We start from the raw sequence: 18221 nt of genomic DNA, 5'->3' as shown, positions 1-18221 counted from the left end.
GTTTGTCAAGACCTTGTCTGGATGTGTGTTCTCCTCCACACTGGTCGTCAGGGTTTCCATCTGAACTTTCAGAGATGCAGATATTAACATGCTAATAATGATAAAATAACTACAAACAGACCAACATGGAACTGAAACAGGTCGTCTACACAATGGGGCGGAGTCTTTTATTCACCTTCTATTCGTATATCTAGAGAGGAAAGTGGCCACGGAGAAGAAACAAAACCCTAAAACACACAAAGTGCAAAATCATTAAAGTAGAAAATGAAGCAGAGAGAACGCTGTTTGGGCTTAGTTGCATTTTGGGTGTTTTTTGCAGGATGGGTTTGGTTTAGAGTCACTTAATGTCCAGATGAATATATAAATAAATATATCTCTCACATGTACCTACACCATACTTGTATTTAGATGAATTGTTTTATTTTTGTAGAGCTGATCCTTGTTGCAGTGATTTGTTGAGTTGGGACGTTGAACAGTTTTCAGTGTTTCTGTAGTTTGAGACATCACGTGGTTCAGGGGTTTTCTCTGCTCATCTACCTTGTTTTCCTTTGACTTTCCAGTTTGAGCCTTATCGGCCACTGTATCCAGCTGTAAAGGAGGCTAAAGCTAAGCTAGCTGTAGGGTCACTTGTCATTGAAGTGTGTTGTGTGTCACAACCCGCGGTGAACCTTCACACAGCGGTTGTGTGTTTCTGCTTCGGCTCGAACCAGTGAACTTTATCCCCAAAGACTTTAGATTAGTTAGCTAGCAGTTAGCGTCAGTTAGCTTGGGGCTAACGTTAGCTAACCGGATCAATCATTAAACTCAGGATTCTACAACCAGCGAACCTGCGATGTTCTCCCTCCGGTCCGCGGTCAGACAATGTGAGTGTCACAGGCTGGTGTGGTTCTGTGTTGTGTTGTTTCTGTTCTCTGTTTTTAGCTGTTGTGTGTTGTTAGCTGTTTGTTGTGTTATTCTCTTGTTCATGAAGTGGACAGATGTGAACCCTACAGATGTTCCTTTAGCTCCGTGTCGCTTCCTGACCCGAACACAGGATCTGAGTGTTTCTGGGTGAAAGGTCACTGAGTGTCTCTGGGTGAAAGGTCAGTGTTTCTAGGTGAAAGGTCACTGAGTGTCTCTGGGTGAAAGGTCAGTGTTTCTAGGTGAAAGGTCACTGAGTGTCTCTGGGTGAAAGGTCAGTGTTTCTAGGTGAAAGGTCACTGAGTGTCTCTTCACTGAGACACGAGTTCAAGTCTGTTTGTTCTGTGGAAGTTAGCACAACCAGAGAGGTTAGCTTAGCTTAGCATTAAGAGCCAGTGGGAACAAGAGACGTGTCAATACAGTCAGAGAGCTCAATATAAATGATTAATTATCTTTAACATGTTGTTAATGTTATTCATTAACTGACCAGTTGTTAAACCAGTGCAAATCAGTTTCCATGAGCCTGAGGTGCTGGAGGACCAACAAACCCAGTGAGTTCAAACACTCCCCTGATGAAACCACTCTTCCATTGAGTCTTCAACATAGACACCAGTCCTCCGACATGTCTGACTGGTTTCATCCAGACTCACGAGTTATTCACTGACATGTCAGGGAAAGTTAGAAAAACGTCATATCTCTCAATGGTAAAGAAAGTGGAGTGAATTCTCTCCTGATCGAGACTTTCCCCAAACTCCATGAAGACGTCTCAAGTAGATTCTCTGTCATCCTGCTCACTAACATGATTAATAACAAGAATACAACTGCAGACTAATATAAAATGTCGTTGGAGGTAATTGGAGAAGTTTTGGCTCAAGATGTAGAAACAGTTGATGACTTATTAAAAATGTTGAGAGCTGCAACGAATACTCAGTTGAGCAATTGGTCAACATCAAAGGAACAAATGATAGTTTGTCATTTTCAAATTAGTTGTTTATTTCCAGCTTCGACGTTTGATGCTTTTATTTTTAACTGATAAACTAATTTTTGATCTGATAAAACTAGACATTTAAAGTTTTCCTCTTTGTCGTTTGTGGGATATCAAAATAGCAAATGTTTCACAATGTTCTGGCATTTTGTAAACAAAGTATTCCAACAAATAATCCACAGTGAAAATAATTGTAGCAACATTCTTGTATAAAGTCATAATTAATCATCAAATCCATCATAATTCATAAGCTGGGGTCAGAGTTTTTGGTATTTTCTAGAGATGCGTCTCTTAGACATCATCTATTTTCTGTTCTGCTACAAAGTGAAGTTTTTCTTCTCACTGTCAGATTTCATGTCCACAGAAGAATCCTGTCTCCTGTTGTTTTCAGTTTTGTTCATTATCAACTCGTTTCTGATCCTGTGTGTTTCCCTCAGACCGAGGTCTGTGGCTTCCCAGTCAGTCGGTGGTCCGAGCCATGTCGTCTTCTGGCGGTCCCACCTCTCCGTTCACCACGCTCGCCATCAGTCACCCTGCGAAGTCCGTCACACACGTGGAGCTGCATCGTCCTGACAAACTCAACGCCATGAACTCAGCCTTCTGGAGGCAGGACTCTTTTCTGTTGAGATGTTATCATTGGTCACAACGTTCAAAACAAATGTGGAATTATAATGAAACTAGTGACAGATGTTTGGATGGATATCCATGTTTAATTATATTTAAAATTAGTAACGTGTAGGAATTTACCTTTAACTATTTAAATGTATTTTTACTAAGTAAGCAACACTGTAGTTTTTCTTTGTTTACATTACATTCTCATTGTGCAAATACATTTGTCCCATTTATACTTAAGAGTTGATATCGGATCAATAAACTAATAATGTGATTATCAAAATAATTATATATATATATATAAAGAGAGCTAATTGATAAGAGTGACTGGGAGGTGACAGCAGAATCACAGAAGTGTTGTCAGTCATTTTTAATTGCTCAATTTCTTTAGTTGCATATTGTTAAAGGCAACTACTTAACAAGTGATTGAAAATTAATTTTAACAGACACTAATGATGTTGAATAATTTAAGAGCGGCTGTGTTGAACCAGGAAGCAGATTTCCTTCTCACTGCACTTCTCATCATTCTGTCAGCTGACGGAGCGTTTCTTGTTCTCTTCTCTGGCAGTGAGATGGTGGATTGTTTCAATGATCTCGCCGCAGACCCAGACTGCAGAGTGGTGGTTGTCTCTGGAGCAGGGAGGCTCTTCACAGCAGGTGGGGATCCGACCCTTTTCTCCCATTTAGAATTGTGCTGTTTTCAGAGAGTTGTGTTTATTGATGGGCTGCGGCCTTGTTGTCCAGGTATCGATCTGATGGACATGGCCGGCGACGTCCTCCAGCCTCAGGGCGACGACACGGCCAGAATCTCCTGGAACCTCAGAAAAAAGATCGCCAAGTATCAAGAGACGTTCTCCGTCATAGAGAAGGTGAGAAGACCTGGAGACGGGTTCTGTTCCTCACAGCGAGGAACCACGAGACCGGTTTATCATTTCAAACACAGTGAAGGAAGAACGCAGAACATTCAGTTTACTGTCAACAACACAAGTAGATTGTTTCAGTAAATATCTGAAATTATTTAATGGATTTATCAGCTCTGATTATAAGATCAGACCAGTCACACGTTTGTCATGTATTTGAACAATAATGAAACTATTTGGTTGTTAGTGTGTTTTCCTGTGAAATCATTCATGGTTGTTTTCTTCTCAGTGTCCAAAGCCTGTTGTAGTGGCTGTGCACGGAGCCTGTATTGGAGGAGGTGAGACGCGTCGAGCTCAGATTCTACGTTTAAGTGTTTTGTTTTGTTTAGAATCACGTTTCCTCACATTCATCAGAGTTCATCAGGTTTCACACGTGAATGTGTTCAGACTACGAGCAGTGTAGTTCAGGTTCTTCCTGACGAGGATGTGCATGAAAATCAGATGAGAAATTCCTGTTAATCTCACATTCTGTCTCCGTTCGTCTTTTAACACTAAGAATCTTGTCGTTGATTCTTTTCCTCTCTGTTTCTCCAGAGTCACTTTGCCTCAGTTCTTTTTCTTACATATTTTAGCATGTTTATTTATTAGTAATTACAGATTATATGAAAGGATTTGATTATGAATCAGAGAAAGTGAGTTCACTGTGGACGCTGCTCTGCTGCAGGTGTGGACCTGATCACAGCCTGCGACATCCGCCTGTGTACCCAGGACGCCTGGTTCCAGGTGAAGGTAAGAACCTGTCAGTCAATTCTCTTTATTCCAGAATGTGACAAAGATGATTAAGACAAAAATAACCTGAGCCAGTTTTGTGTTTGACAGGAAGTAGATATTGGACTTGCAGCAGACGTTGGGACTCTGCAGAGACTTCCTAAAGTCATCGGCAGCCGCAGGTAAACAGTTTTCTAATAACATGTAGGAAAACACGTGATGTGCCAAGCATGTAGAAGCAACAGAATTACCATAGTAACAGTTACAAGTTAGTCTCAGTACTAAGTCACAAAAACATCAGGTCATATACTCATACTATTACTTTTTTTTTTTTTTTTACATGTATGTAAAATGTACGAGATTACTGTTGTATTCTATGTACTAAGACACTTTCTCAAAAAGTCATGGTATGATAGTAAACCCCTCCCTGGTCTGTGTCCAGCCTCGTGAACGACTTGGCTCTGACGGCGAGGAGGATGTACGCAGATGAGGCTAAGAGCAGCGGACTGGTCAGGTGAACATCCTCATGAACCATCTACACAATATACTCACACCTTTTGTTCAATGTTGTTTAACTACATTTAGGACTAAAATGGGGATGAAGCCGATTACAGGAACATAATCTGGGCACATCACCATGACAACCTGGTTCTACAGATCATTGTCTCAGGGGCGGAGTCGAACCTGATCGAGCTTAACAAAGTGTATTTCCTGTGTCTCGCTGCAGATTTACTCAGAAATATTTATATTAAGGAAAGATTTTCAACTACAAATCAAAACTTTATGATTTCACCTATTTTGAAGCAACATGTTGAACATTTTAAAATCCACCACACGTTTTCTGTGCAGCCGAGTGTTTGCAGATAAGGAGGCCATGATCACCGGGGCGGTGGAGATGGCCGGGGAGATCGCCGGTCGCAGTCCTGTCGCTGTGCAAGGCACCAAAATCAACCTCATCTACTCCAGAGACCACAGCGTGGCAGAGGGACTGGACTACATGGTAACGTCACCACGTCCCTTAAGAAAAACAAGGTCAGGTCAGCATCATCCTGCCTCAGTCACTGAGCTCTTCTCTTCCCCTCAGGCCACGTGGAACATGAGCATGCTTCAGACCGAGGATGTGATCAAATCAGCTCAGGCCTCCATGGAGAAGAAAAGCCCCAAGACCCAGACGTTCTCCAAACTCTGAAACCTCATGAGAAGCTGCTGTCGTGGCCTTAATGAAAAACAACAAGCTCATAACAACAAATCTAAAAAACTAACAAGGAATCTGAGGAGAGGAGGAAGAGACATTCAGAGATGGAGGCTTGAACCAGTGAGATGATGGATTTCATCCCAAAGATCTGCATCGATGTTTGTATGGAAAAGCATCTGAAAACAGGATGTTACACTCGGCATCTAAACTAAGACATTATCATCCTTCATGTGTGGAGTCAGTCTAACATTCAGGTGAAAGGGAGACAAACGTCTGAAGCTCACTCACCTGCTTCAACTGACTCACTTTGTTTCTCACTTTGTTAACATTTAAAAACAGTAACATCCAGTTTTGTTCCTCTGTAAATGACCTCATGAATGTTTTCTTATTAAAAAGAGACTCATCTGAAAGTTGCCTGAGATTTAAAAACCTGCTACTTCAACCACATTCAGGTCAAATTCAGTTTGAGCACAAAGTCAGATTTAAATAACTTAAATACTTTATTATAAAACTTTACAAAACTAGAACTGTCACATGGAGTCACTGCTGCGTCTGCTTGGCTCGAAGCTTCTCTAAAGTTTTCTGTGAAGAGATGGAAGAAAAAAAAAATTCTATCAAACTCAATTCAACAACAAGTGAATCATAGTTTTAACATTGACAGGTTTTTTTTACCTTGTGGAATTCTTTGGCCTTCAGTCGGTTTTGTGCGGAAGCTTCCTGTCGGCTCCGGATGGTTTTCTGCTGCTTCACCTCCTCCAGCTGATGGAACAGTCTGAGGAAACCGTTTCATTTGGGATGAGATTTAATTCCATCAAGAAGGTTTTCATCTGCGTTTGTTAATCAGCTGGATTATGTAAAAAACAATGGACCGATGTGTGCAGGTCAGGAAGAACATGCTTTACCATTATGAGATAAATGTGGTTTCATAAGGAGACTGCTGGGCCTGGGCGGGGGTGTGAGCTCTACTCAGTGAGCTTCTAGTTTTATGTATGTAGCCACTTCTAAAAGGTTTAATCTCTTAAATATGACTTCAAGTTCTAAAGTTCTCAGCCACAAATGATTTGAACGCCCTCAGCTCCGTGTGTTCTGGTGGAGTAACGGTGCAGGATCCTCCTCCTCTCCCCGTACCTCTGAGTTCTCTGGTACATCTCACTAACGTCCCGCTTCCTTTGCTCTGGGCCGTAGATCTTCACCTCTTTCAGCACGGAGGCGCTCGCTGGCAGAAAACAGAAGTCGGAATAAAATGAACGAATGAAAGACAGAGCAATGGAAAGAAAAGAGAAAGAAATTAACTCATTTGAAAACAAGGCACATTACATAGTAAGGTTGAGAGAAAGAAACAGAAGTAAAAATAGAAAAGGAAGTAAAGACAGAAAACTGATATGAAGTTTACAAACCTGGAGGTGGAGGCTGACCCTTTCTCTCCTGGATGAAAGCAGACGTTTCACTCTCTCCGTCCTTTGACTCGTCAGTTTGAAGTCGAAGTTCGGATTCCTCTTCTCTGGCTTCAGATTCAGCTCGATTCTTGTTCAGAGCCACTTTGGCCTTGATGCCTTCCACCCTGCGAGAGGATCTCTGGATCAGAGCTCTGCGCTTCTGCTCGTTCACGTCCTGCAGGCGTCTGCTCAGATCCCAGTGAGCGTCCAGGACCATCACTTCATGGAGGGAGGGAAGGAACAGAGGGAGATATTTACTTAAGTTCACAAAAGATCTGACTGAAACAGAGAAATAATATTTTTATTTGATCATGTCTTGCTCCTTTTTGTTCCTGAAAACATCCACATTTACTTTATTTGACTAGAACGGACCTTTCCCCTAATGAGACCACATTCAAACTGCACCAAACTACACACTCATAAATATCAGTCCTCTAAACACTTTATCAAGTTCCACAAATTATTTGAGAGAACATGTTTTCTCTGTCAATGTTAAAAAAAAGGAAACTTATTCCTGGTCCAATCAGCAGCTTCCCACGGTTCAGCCACTGATTTCGTCTATGCTGAATATTTTCAGTCTAACTTTACCTGGATGAGTTTGAGCTCCGTCCTCCGGTAACAATGTGGATTCTTCCCCCTACAGGAGACATGTTTCATGTTCAGATCAGAAATCCACCACTACAGAGGGTGAGTCACAGCACTGATGGATGTACAACTACCTCTGTCTCTTCGCTGTTCTGTCCTTCCTCATCTGGATTGTTCTCTTCACAAACCTCCTCTTCCTCAGTGATGGTCGTGTCTTCGTCTGTCACACTCACCAGTGTTATCTCCGACTGCTCCAGGATCCCCTTCTCACAGGCCGCTTCCTGAGGCCAGGTTGAAAAGACACAACTCAGACGATGACATATCACACGTTACAAAAATAAAATGATGGACAATGCGATCATACCATGATCTTATGGAAGAGGGGAATATCCTTCCTCAGGTTGGAGCCCGGCTCAGAAGTCATTTCTTCACAAACGTCACTGAATTGAACTGAATCCCGAAACCTTTCAGCAGAGCAGCTCCCTCCTGCAGCGCCTCCTGCTGGCTGCGATGTGTCTGCAGCAGGTGCTTCATCACGCATGGTTAAATTTGACAGACTCAGAGCCGTCAGCTCCACGTCTGCACTCGTGGTGTCTTCCAGCACGAGGGCAGATTCCTGGGTTTGGTCCTGGAGGAGTTCGTGTGAGGCAGGATTCTCTGAGCGAAGGCGTTCAGGCGACGGGTCGGACTCGACAGAGGAATCACTGCGAGTGTCAGACCCTTCAGGACGGGAGGAAACACTGCGCTCCTCACTGGTCAGCTCAGGTGAGGACGGCCCTTTGTGTGCGAGCAGGTGAAAGGTCATGGAGGGGTCGGCTGTGTCGTTGTGGGTGACCTCAGCCAGCAGCGGGTGGAAAGAGTCGGAGCCTAGAAAAACTAAAAGTGAACATACAGTTAAGTTTCTTACCAGGTAAGAAAAACCACTGCAGCTTCGATAGGATACAGATATTGATATTAGGCCCAATGGCAGTTTCTTCTCTGTTAAAATCACCATAAGGTCTCTGGTCACTTGAATTCACCGTTTTCTCACCGTCTGTCCTCTCGGGGTCCAGGTCCATTGGACTGGTTTGGTTCTGTGGCATCTGGTCCTGTGGATGTGGACTCGCAGCCGGGACAGTGGCACGGTGTGACGACGCTTCAGGAGGAGACACTGGGTGTGACGGGACACTGGCCTCCGCTGGGACACTGGGATCCATGTGGGTCCGTTCACCTACAAACAGCAGCGGAGAAACCAACAGAGCATTTGATGACCAATTTTCCATCCATCCATCATTTGTTAATCAGATGAATGAATCAGAGGAAGATTGGAGTCTCACTGCATGAATCAGTCACACACCCCCCCCCCCCCCCCTTCTGTTACCTGACACTCCACTGTGCTGATCGGTATCCGGCTCCCCAACCAGCGGCCTCATCTGGCTTTCCTCCTGAACTTCATCCAACCACGTGGTCGACTGCTCCGCCACCATCGGCCCCATCAGCTGACTCGCGTCCTGCCAGCCGCTCTGACCATTAGAGCTGGACCGATGGGAGAGTCGACCAATCATCCGACTCACAGTGGAATCCCATCCACCTTGACCCACGCTCACTGGAAGCTGACCGATCATGGACGAGTGAGCCGACGGTTGACCGACCAGTCGCTCCATGGCCGAGTCCCTCTGGTCCGCAGCGAGGCAGGAGGACTGCTCTGCCAGCTGGCCAATCAGAGGCCTGAACGAGTCCTCAGCCTGTGATGAGGTGTCACCTGGGAAGTGATCCTGGATTGGATGGACAGTGAAGTCTCGATCCTGTAACAAAAACAGATCAACTGACTGATTAGAGTTCAAACTCTGTTCTTGTGAACAGGGTAAAGTGGTTTGTGAGTCACTGACCAGGTCACGTTGTGTCCGAGTCCCCGAGGGACGAGTCTGACGACCTTCGCCCTCTGCTCTCGTCTCCGAGGCTCCAACCAGAGATCCGGGCTCGTCCACATACGAGGCTTCACTGTCTGAGGAGGCAAAGAAGGATTAATGATATAAACTGAAACACGTTTGTGGAGTTTCATCTCTTGATTTCCAACAAACAAAAAATCATGACAATGTGGAAATGCTGGAGGCGTCGTTCACAGTAAAGATTCTGTATCAGACGGAGCAGCTCCTCTCAGCTTCAGCTCATCTGGGTTTATTTTTATGTTGTTATTTAGCAGGATTAAACAAACAAAGATGATTACCACTGAAGTAAGTGGGAGGATGTGTGTGGGTCAGGAGAGAACCCATTCAAATGTTGTGATCTGGATCTACCTGTCGCTCTCCCAGCGGAGCTGAGGGAGAAGTCGAGCTCCCTCGTGTATCGGTCGATAATGCGCTGAATGCTGCCGTCGTTAAACAGAGTTTGAACAGCGGCACCATGACGACGTGCAGCTGACGTGTCCTTAATGAAGGAGAATTGACCGGTCGGAGAGGAGACGTCGAGAACATCAGCTCCATGTTCCTCACAGAGTGCGACAGGTGAGGATTTGTCTAAAGAAGAGAAAAGAGGAGAATGAGTCAGGCTCAAACTATTGACACTGGATCCAGGGCTCAGCTCCAGCAGCTCTTTGTTTTTAGCTGTTTTCAGACATGAACTCTGGGAAAGATGAGTCAGAACAACAGGAAAATGTCTGGAACATTCAGTGGAGGGGGGAGTCCGGGTAGAGCACCTTGAGCTAAAAGACACGCTACTGTCGTCTCACCAGTGTTTACGTTTTGCTCAGGATCGGTGGTGATGTAGCTGCCGGTGGAGATGCTGGTGGAGGAGAGGCAGTCAGGATCAGGAGGCCTGAGGGGAGACTGACACACACACACACACACAGGTCATTTCATACGTTCAAGTCGTTAGGTTCTCGCTGAGCTCAGCTCAAGTGTAGAAACCATCATGAAATGTATTTGATTCAATACTTTTCTGGTTCAGTAATTTCACATCATTGCTCAGAAAAAACAAACAAACACTTATAAACTTTCCTCCAAACAACAACAACTCCCCAACACACACACAAATACATCACACCCTGACTTATACTTCAAACAACCAACCCCCCCCCCCCCAAACACACACAGTTTAACATTTTATACTTTCAGAAGTCGAGCTCAGCTCAAGTGTAGAAACCATCACAAAATGTATTTTGTTTAAATACTTTTCTGGTTTAGTAATTTCACATCATTGCTCAGAAAAACAAAAAACACACACACCACTCTTTACACATTTCACTCTACAAAACCAATCTCCCAAACACACACACACGCACATAAAATGGAGAAAAGCTTCTCAAGCATAATCAGAGTCTGAGGCAGATCCTGCCAAAGCTTCAGATTTGGCTAAATGTCATCATCGATCCACTTGTGAACCTCAGAGCTTTTAGAAAAGAATCACAGGCAACATGCAGTGAAACTCAGATAACTAACCCTAGAACCATTGTTTGTTAAAATGTTATAATCAAAATCATACATCCGTCAACTGCACGTCAGAAGGTTTCTTCTAATTGAGCAGACAGATGCTGATTCACTGAACTGTTCCTTCACCTGTGACTCTCACATTAGTGACTCGTTCCAAAGGAAAGACTACGAGCTGTTACCTCGGTGAAGGATCTGTGGCTTGTGGCTGCCGGACCAGAGAAGTCGGCTCCTCTCCCAGAGTCAGACGAAGGAGGCGAGATCATTCTCAGGACTGAATCTGAAAAAACAAGGTTTCAGCACAGTGGAAATATTCTTATGTCACAAAATGCTACAATGTTCCTCGTCTGTATTCCTTCACCTACGTACCAGACTCTGAAGATGTTACTGCTCCCGTCAGCAGTCTCTCTCTCCAGATGTGATGCTGGGACGTCTCCGAGTTTGTCCCGAAGCTGCTCGAGCTGTCAACCGTCCGTTTCCCGCTGCTGGACACAGAGGGCGTGTCCAGAGTTCTGTCAGATGAGACGGACAAATCTGATTCCTCCTGCGGATCCCAGTTTACAGCATGTGATGGTACGTTCAGGTTCTTCTCTGGGCCTGGAGGAAACAATACGCATCAGCTCATGCTCGATACTGCTTTCATAGTTCGGGCACGTGATGAAAACAGTATTCTAATAATTGTTTCTGGGGCTGAGCCGACCTGTGATTTTGCCGTTATTGACGGACGTCTCCACCTCTTGAATCGCACTGAGCTCGTGTTGCTCAGTCGCCTCCATGATTCCCAGTCGGATGCGGGTCACTGGGGGCTTCGCTGCTCGGACAGGAGGGGGGAGGAGTTCTGGCAGGAGGACGGACGCTGGAGCAGGAACACTGGTCTGAGCGATGGGATCTTAATTAAAAAAAAGTATAGGGTTTGAATGAAACTGCAACATTTATAATGAATTTAAAAACACAATTACTGATGCAGAATTAAATATATATAAAAATCTATACAATCAATTTGAATAAGTAGCACGAACGTGACAGTAAATCTGTCTCAACAGATCAGATTGAAACATGAGAAGGTGGATAGAGTAAAGTGGAAAAGACTGACTCACCACTGCCACACGGTGGTAGGTGAGGGGAAGCCTCCCTGTTGTCAGGGTCTTGGAGGCGTGATAACGTTCCTTCGTTAGACTCCTCGATCGCTCTCAGCAGGAACGCAAGTAATCTGAGGCGAGTCTGACCCGTGTTCTCTGAAACCAGCTCTTCACTGGGAGCGTCTGGAACTGGCTGAGGGGGCGGGGAATAGAGCAGAACAGGAAAGATGTTTTTAAAGAGCTTTTGAGAAAAAAGAGGCTCAAACTATTCAGATGTCTTTTCCTTTAATTCACACTAATGTTTATAATCGAGTTCGATTTGAACAACAACAAACTCAAAGCAGAACTTTTCTTCACTTACTTGTGCATCAGTTTGAATCAAAGCCTTTAACGTCTCCTTCTGCCGCCTCATCTGCTCCATCTCATCTTCCCGCCTCCGCCTCTCCTCTTCTTGCTGCAGCTCTACCGCCTCCCTCTGCTCCTGCATTCGTCTCTGCACCTCCTGCAGCTCTCCCCTCTGCCTCTCCTCTTCTTGCTGCAGCTCTACTGCCTCCCTCTGCTGCTGAACATGTCTCTGGAACTCCTGCAGCTCTACTTCCCGTCTCTGCTCCTGCATGTGTCTCTGCACCTCCTGCAGCTCTCCCCTCCTCTGCTCCTCTTCTTGCTGCAGGTCTACTGCCTCCCTCCGCTCCTGCACGCGTCTCCGGAACTCCTGCAACTCTACTTCCCGTCTCTGGAACTCCTGCAGCTCTACTTCCCGTCTCTGCACCTCCTGCAACTCTACTTCCCGTCTCTGGAACTCCTGCAGCTCTACTTCCCGTCTCTGCACCTCCTGCAGCTCTCCCCTCCGCCTCTCCTCTTCTTGCTGCAGGTCTACTGCCTCCCTCTGCTCCTGCACACGCCTCTGGAACTCCTGCAGCTCTCGCCTCTGCCTCCCCTTGTCGTCCCTTCTGGAGCTCAACAGGATCCCGGGCTGAACCTCTGCAGGGGCGGGAACCAGAGGTGCATCATCCCAGATGCTCGGGCTGGTGGCCTGGATGGGATCAGAGGATCGCTGGAGTGGGATGTTGGTTGAGGGACGTGTTGTGAACAGTTTGTGAGGCGGAGGCTCTGTGGTGAGCGAGGAGGGTCTCACCCTCTGTGGAAGGTGCTCGGTTACTCTCTCCATTATGTTGTCGGTGAGCCAGGAGCTCACATCTGGTCTTTGGTTCCTTGAACGATTTGAGCGAGATTCCACTTCCTCAGGCAGCAGCTTGGAACCAGAGCTCAAACTGGAGCCAGGAAGACGTGGAGGTGAAGCCAGAATGTCAGACTCTCTAGTGGGAACTTCTATTGAGGTTAGTGGTTTATTATGGATGAATGATGGGACTGCAGGAGTTGTAGTTAGAGGTCGAGGGGTTGGAAGATGCAGCGGCTGAGTGCTGTGCAGCGGTGGGTGACCTGGAGGTACGACAGCGGACAGCAACAATGGGGAGGTCATGCTGTAACGAATTCGCAGAGCTCGCTGGTATTCCTCCAGACGCTGGCGAGCCACTTCCACGGACTTCTGGTGAACTCTAAAATAAAAAAGATGGTAAAGGATTAAAGAAGTGTGTTTTACCTTTATTTCCCCAAATCTGCCTCAAGGGGATTTAAAATCGACACAGTATGACACCTTAGACCTTTAGAGATTTACTTTCAAGAACAACTAAATTGAAAAGTGTTGAATCACAAATCATATTTCATCATTAGACTTTAAAACTCACCTGTTTTGTTCCAGCAGCCGTTGTTGATATTCTCTGATCCTCCGGTGGTGGTCATCTTCACCTGCAGGGGGCTCCAGCTGCAGAAAGCAGAGGTGTAGCTAACGATCAATTGTCACTGAAGTAATTGAACGGAGCTGAAAACACTGATCAGATTTTAAAATGACTGCAAAACCTGTAAAAAACAAATTTGAGTGATAGCAACAAATGTGAATCACCATACGAAGAATGATAAGGACCATGAACAGCTTTAAAACTGAACTGACCTCAGTTGCTGGACCAGTGGGGACTGAGGCCACTTCCTGATCCTGGTCAGTTACGTCTGATTGGTTCAAATCCACTTCCTGCGTCCCAGCAGCAGCTTTCAGATGTTCCCTCTCCTGCTGAGCCTCCAGCAGCATCTGCTCCAGTTTGACCTTCTGCTTTTCAAGCTCCTGCAGCAAAACCACCTGCTGCTGCTTCTCCCTCTCAAGCTCCTCCTCCTACACAAATGAAAAACATGTAAAACAGTGACTGAAAAATTACCTCCAGGTCGATCATAGAGACAGATTCTGACCCATAATCTAATTTGCAGCAGGGCTCAAAAAACATTTGAGGAATCAGTTTCCTTAAAGACAATCGAAGTGGATACTTCAGAGCCAACATAATAAAATCTGTCCAGGTGTCTGTCGACCTCCAGCTGATCAACCTTCTCCACAGGAAATCACAACCAGCTCAGAATGGAGCTCATGTCTTTCTCTGCACGATTCAATGAAACATCCACCGGTCTCCATTATTCTCAACTTCACTTTGTTTTTAAACGTTTTGCCACAAACAGATTCCGGTGCTTTGGCTCCAGAACACGAAACAAAACAAAGAGCTGCAGATGTTTCATGATACAAAACAGAAAACACGTCCAAAGCCGACGGAGACGTGAAGTCCCAAGTCCTGCTTTAGAGGGAGGCTGCACTGATGAAGTGATGATGATCACCTGGCTCAATACATTCTGACCAATCACACGACAGCTCCAATTGAAATAGTGGGTTTGCTGACAACTAAAATTCAAACAGCTGTAATTAACTGTGACGTCTGTGTTGAAACAAGTGTTACGTAGAACAGCAGCCTCCATGTGTCCATGTCTCTACAGTATGTTCTGTGATGTTTATATGAGGTATAAAAGCATTTAGACCTGATTATCTGTGAATGATTATCTGCCTGCATTCACTGTGTATAAAAATAATTCTCTCTGTCCTGTAGAAAAGGAACCAGTGTGTATATTTACCCTTTTCTTTCGTTCTTCTCCAAAGTCTTGGATTCTGTTTGCGAGTTCATCAGGAAGTCGAGTATTTGCTGCAGGTGACGGCTCTGACGTCTCCAGTGCTGATCAAATGAAATACAAGAAACACAAGTTTACAACCTTACAACATCTAAACAAGTAAAATGTTCAAGAATAACTGTATAACATTTAGATGTACCAGTTATTATGAATAATATAGAAATGAAAGTGTCGATGGGGCAAGAGATGAAAGCCAAAACCAAAGGTAAAGTTTTATTACAGCTGACGATCGTGGATGTTTTATCTGGTGGTGAGAGAACCGGCTGCAGGAGCTCGATGGGAGCTGGCTGGTTCTTCTCCTCGCTGGTCAGGGAGCCGGTCTCGATGGTGGTGTCGCGCTCCGGGATCTGATCCGTCATGACAGTCGGTGAATCAGCTGGAGACACACGACTGCTGTGTTCACTCCACTGGTTCCTCTGACCTCTGATACGATCCAGGAGTTTCTTCAACGCCCGCCGAGGAGCAGGTTTGGACGGTCCCACTGAAAATCCAGAAAAACGATGAATGCAGTTATGAATCGGTGAAGATGAGTTTCAAGATCAGAGTATTGATCTTTGTGTACATGCCAAAGGGTAACTGACATTTTCAAGCCTTCTAACAACCCTGATCACTTCATGAACTTAGTGTTCCTCTGTCGCTTCTCTTCACCTTGAGCGGATGTTTCCTGCTCATTGCTCTCAGCCTCTTGCTCCGGTGTGGTGATTTCATCCAGAGTGACGTCCAGCTCTTGGTCCTGGCTGCCTGTGGACAGAGCTGGGAGGGGCTCCGGAGCCAGCTGGACCACCAGGTCACCTTTGACCCCTGGGATCGGACAAAGAAATTTAAAGAGGCTACATTAAAACTATATAGCTGCTTTGAGACATGCACTGAATTTCACTTCAAAACTATTTGCAAGATTTTAAACATACTTCAATCACCCTATTCAACAAAACATAAAGCACTGATCAGTCCTTACTCCTCTCTCCTGTGTACATGTCCTCAAAGGCAAACTCAATCTCCCTCTGGAAGTCGTCCCTCGTCTCCTGTCTCTTGTAGAGAGGCTGGAAGATCTGAGGAGGCATCTGTGACACCTGCTGTCTCCTCCTCAGCAGGTCGGTCTGCTGCATGTGCTCCAGTTCAACAAGCAAGCGCTCACGATCCTGAAGAGAGCATCAAAACACACTTCAGGCACAAAGAGTTGTACTTCATTTATTTCTTATTAAGAACTGCAGCAGGACTTTTGACAACATGAGTTCTGGTGTCAGTAACAGCTGTTACCTGTACGAGCTGTTCCCTCTTCAGGGCCTGCCTCCCCCTGAGACGAGCCTTCTCAAGCTGCTCCTCTCTCCTCCTCGTTTCCTCCCTCTGCAGCTCCTGCTGTCTCCTCACCTCCAGCTCAGCTTCCTCATGAGCATTCATCTGTGGACACATCTATAGATTAGACTCTGATCGGGGGGGGGGGGGGGGGGGGGGGGGAGTTAACAGACCATGGGGTTCATTTCATATGATAATCAGAGGACGTACCTGCTGTGTGTCTTCCTCTCTGTCCACTGTGCTCTCTGGCATGTTGTAATGTGTGGCAGCGAAGGCGCTCACATCAGATTTCTTCACCACGTGTGGCTTCTTATAATCGATGTTCTGTTTGAACAAGAGAAGACTGTGTTACCATGAAGAACCAAAACAATGCAACCTGGAAAACTAAATTAGAATTTAAAAACTGGCCAACTGATTTATTCTCTAACATGCGAGCTAGCAAACCCAGGTGTCTTCTCAGGCCTACATTCAGAAATGTGTCCTTAATAATCTGTTGGGGTGAATCACCTGAACGGGGTTGGGGGGAGGCGGTGGGAGCCGGACCACCTTTGCTGATCTCTCCTTTTCTGTCTGCAGTGCCTTCCTCCTGGAACTGACGAGTCTACAGAGAAACAAGAGGAACAGACTTGTTCTTTCTGAGGACATTCAACATGTAAACATCTTAGAAGTGAATATTTGTGATGCTGCTCACTGGCTTTGTCTCTCATGTTCTTTGAGTCTCTGTGATTTCAGCTCCTTCAGGGCTTCTCGATAACGCTGATCTGCTTTGGCGTGATTTTCCTCCTCCCTCTGAGCAATGGCTGCCAAGTCGGGTTCCTTGATGACATGAATCCAAATGGTCACAAACAAATAACATTTCTAGAAACATCATATTCATCGTCTGGTAAGTTTATTGTACACATTTTGATTTCAGAAGTTTAGTTTTATTTTCTCAGAATTCACCCTAAATCTTGTCTGCAGAGAATCGGACTCATCATCGATGGAGATGTTTCTACGGCTGTGAAAGCTTCATTAGCAGGTTGATGTTCTTCAGTCAGGACAAGACGAAGCTGTTGTGCTTCTTGTTTTAGACCGATTCCGTTTTCCATTATGTCACAAACTGCTTCTTCTAACCAATGTTGTAAATACTGTTATTTAGTGGATGTGTTCAGCATCTGTTGCTCTTGTGTCCGTGCTGGGAGATGAACCCCTCACATGTGGCTCTCTGAGGTTTCTAAGTTATTAGGGTGGTTTGTCCTTCCTCTTGTTGAGGGGTAAGAACAGAGGACGTGTGATTTGTGAATATGGGCTAAACAACTAAGATGTGATTGCCCATCTTACATTTTCCTTCGCGCTCCTGTGTCCCTGTCCCAGCAGCTGGAGACTGTCCTGGTACAGCCTCTGCAGCGCGTGGAGCTTCTCCTGCTGCTGCCGCTCCCAGTCCCGCCGCAGCTGCTCCCCCAGCAGCTCCAGCTCCCGCTGCCGCCTCTGCTCCACCGCCTGTCGGATCTGCTGAGCGATGTGTCGCTGCTGCTCCCGCACCTGGAGGGCGAAGGGAAACATGTGCCAAGGAGTTTAAAGATGTACAGAAGAAGTCCAGAGACGGAAGTCGTATCTCGGATGTTACCTCGTCACATTGCTCATGGCTTTGAGACAGATCAGGAACAGATCGATCAAAGGGTCCGAGCAGCACTTATTGAACATGTGCTAAGAAGAACACACACTTTACAGACAGGCGCCATTATTCACCTGCTGTATCCGCAGCTTCCGCCTCCTCTCGTGTTCTTCTCTTATGATCCGAGCCTCCTCGTTGGGGCTCGGTCTCAGTTTCACCAGTTTCCTCTTCATCTTCTCTGAATGCTCCCGCGGACATGTCCCACCCAGCAGCTATGAAGATGTTTCCGTCCACATGGAGGAAACATCTGACGAAGCTGAACGTTTGTAAAGCATCGCGTCCCGGAGAGAAACGAACCGCACGAGCTTTTGTTTATTTTGAACCGAAGCGACGCCGAAAACCGTTTTCTCCCTCACGTCACATCCGGTAGTTTAAACTGCCCGCCGTACCGTT

At 45.7% G+C, this 18221-nt stretch overlaps 3 protein-coding genes across 12 annotated transcripts in view; 2 read left to right on the top strand and 1 right to left on the bottom strand.

Annotated features, from left to right (window-relative positions):
* The window catches only part of LOC117773272 (spectrin beta chain, non-erythrocytic 1-like), a 750817-nt gene that overhangs the window by 601139 nt on the left and 131457 nt on the right, over positions 1-18221 (top strand). The gene's annotated exons all lie outside the window — the stretch shown is intronic.
* Positions 562-5730, top strand: ech1 (enoyl CoA hydratase 1, peroxisomal). Its single transcript, XM_034605135.1, has 10 exons — positions 562-863; positions 2323-2491; positions 3066-3154; positions 3242-3366; positions 3647-3695; positions 4082-4146; positions 4237-4307; positions 4568-4639; positions 4975-5125; positions 5210-5730. The coding sequence occupies exons 1-10, from the start codon at positions 833-835 to the stop codon at positions 5312-5314; spliced, it is 927 nt and encodes a 308-aa protein (XP_034461026.1). The 5' UTR covers positions 562-832; the 3' UTR covers positions 5315-5730.
* cep295 (centrosomal protein 295) lies at positions 5802-18027 on the bottom strand. 10 transcript variants are annotated; one of them, XM_034605045.1, is made up of 31 exons: positions 17903-18027; positions 17495-17695; positions 16866-16990; positions 16682-16775; positions 16385-16498; positions 16139-16279; positions 15837-16020; positions 15530-15682; positions 15102-15362; positions 14828-14925; positions 13833-14048; positions 13570-13646; positions 12619-13380; positions 12453-12528; positions 12186-12404; positions 11843-12017; positions 11446-11634; positions 11115-11342; positions 10928-11025; positions 10049-10145; positions 9618-9836; positions 9210-9325; positions 8702-9125; positions 8372-8551; positions 7706-8217; positions 7476-7622; positions 7345-7393; positions 6718-6975; positions 6449-6536; positions 5993-6092; positions 5802-5902 (listed from the first exon to the last, which is right to left on the bottom strand). In XM_034605045.1, exons 1-31 carry the CDS (start codon positions 17999-18001, stop codon positions 5861-5863), a joined length of 5742 nt encoding a protein of 1913 aa, XP_034460936.1. In that variant the 5' UTR covers positions 18002-18027; the 3' UTR covers positions 5802-5860. The 10 variants fall into 10 exon arrangements, with proteins under 10 accessions (XP_034460936.1, XP_034460933.1, XP_034460937.1 ...); XM_034605042.1 differs by having other exon boundaries at positions 12453-13380; XM_034605046.1 differs by lacking the exon at positions 12453-12528 and having other exon boundaries at positions 12186-12393; positions 12553-13380.

This window comes from Hippoglossus hippoglossus, chromosome 13, assembly GCF_009819705.1.
Source record: "Hippoglossus hippoglossus isolate fHipHip1 chromosome 13, fHipHip1.pri, whole genome shotgun sequence".
Classification (NCBI taxonomy): domain Eukaryota; kingdom Metazoa; phylum Chordata; class Actinopteri; order Pleuronectiformes; family Pleuronectidae; genus Hippoglossus; species Hippoglossus hippoglossus.
This window is presented reverse-complemented; position numbering and strand designations above follow the sequence as displayed.

Coding starts and splice junctions, on each gene's coding strand:
- ech1 (XM_034605135.1), top strand. CDS start 833: ATGTTCTCCCTCCGGTCCGCGGTCAGACAAT. Junction 864..2,322: donor CCGGTCCGCGGTCAGACAAT/GTGAGTGTCACA, acceptor TGTTTCCCTCAG/ACCGAGGTCTGTGGCTTCCC. Junction 3,696..4,081: donor CGGAGCCTGTATTGGAGGAG/GTGAGACGCGTC, acceptor GCTCTGCTGCAG/GTGTGGACCTGATCACAGCC.
- cep295 (XM_034605039.1), bottom strand. CDS start 18,001: ATGAAGAGGAAACTGGTGAAACTGAGACCGAGCCCCAACGAGGAGGCT. Junction 16,499..16,681: donor CTCCCCCCAACCCCGTTCAG/GTGATTCACCCC, acceptor TTGTTCAAACAG/AACATCGATTATAAGAAGCC. Junction 9,837..10,048: donor TGAGCAAAACGTAAACACTG/GTGAGACGACAG, acceptor TCTCTTCTTTAG/ACAAATCCTCACCTGTCGCA.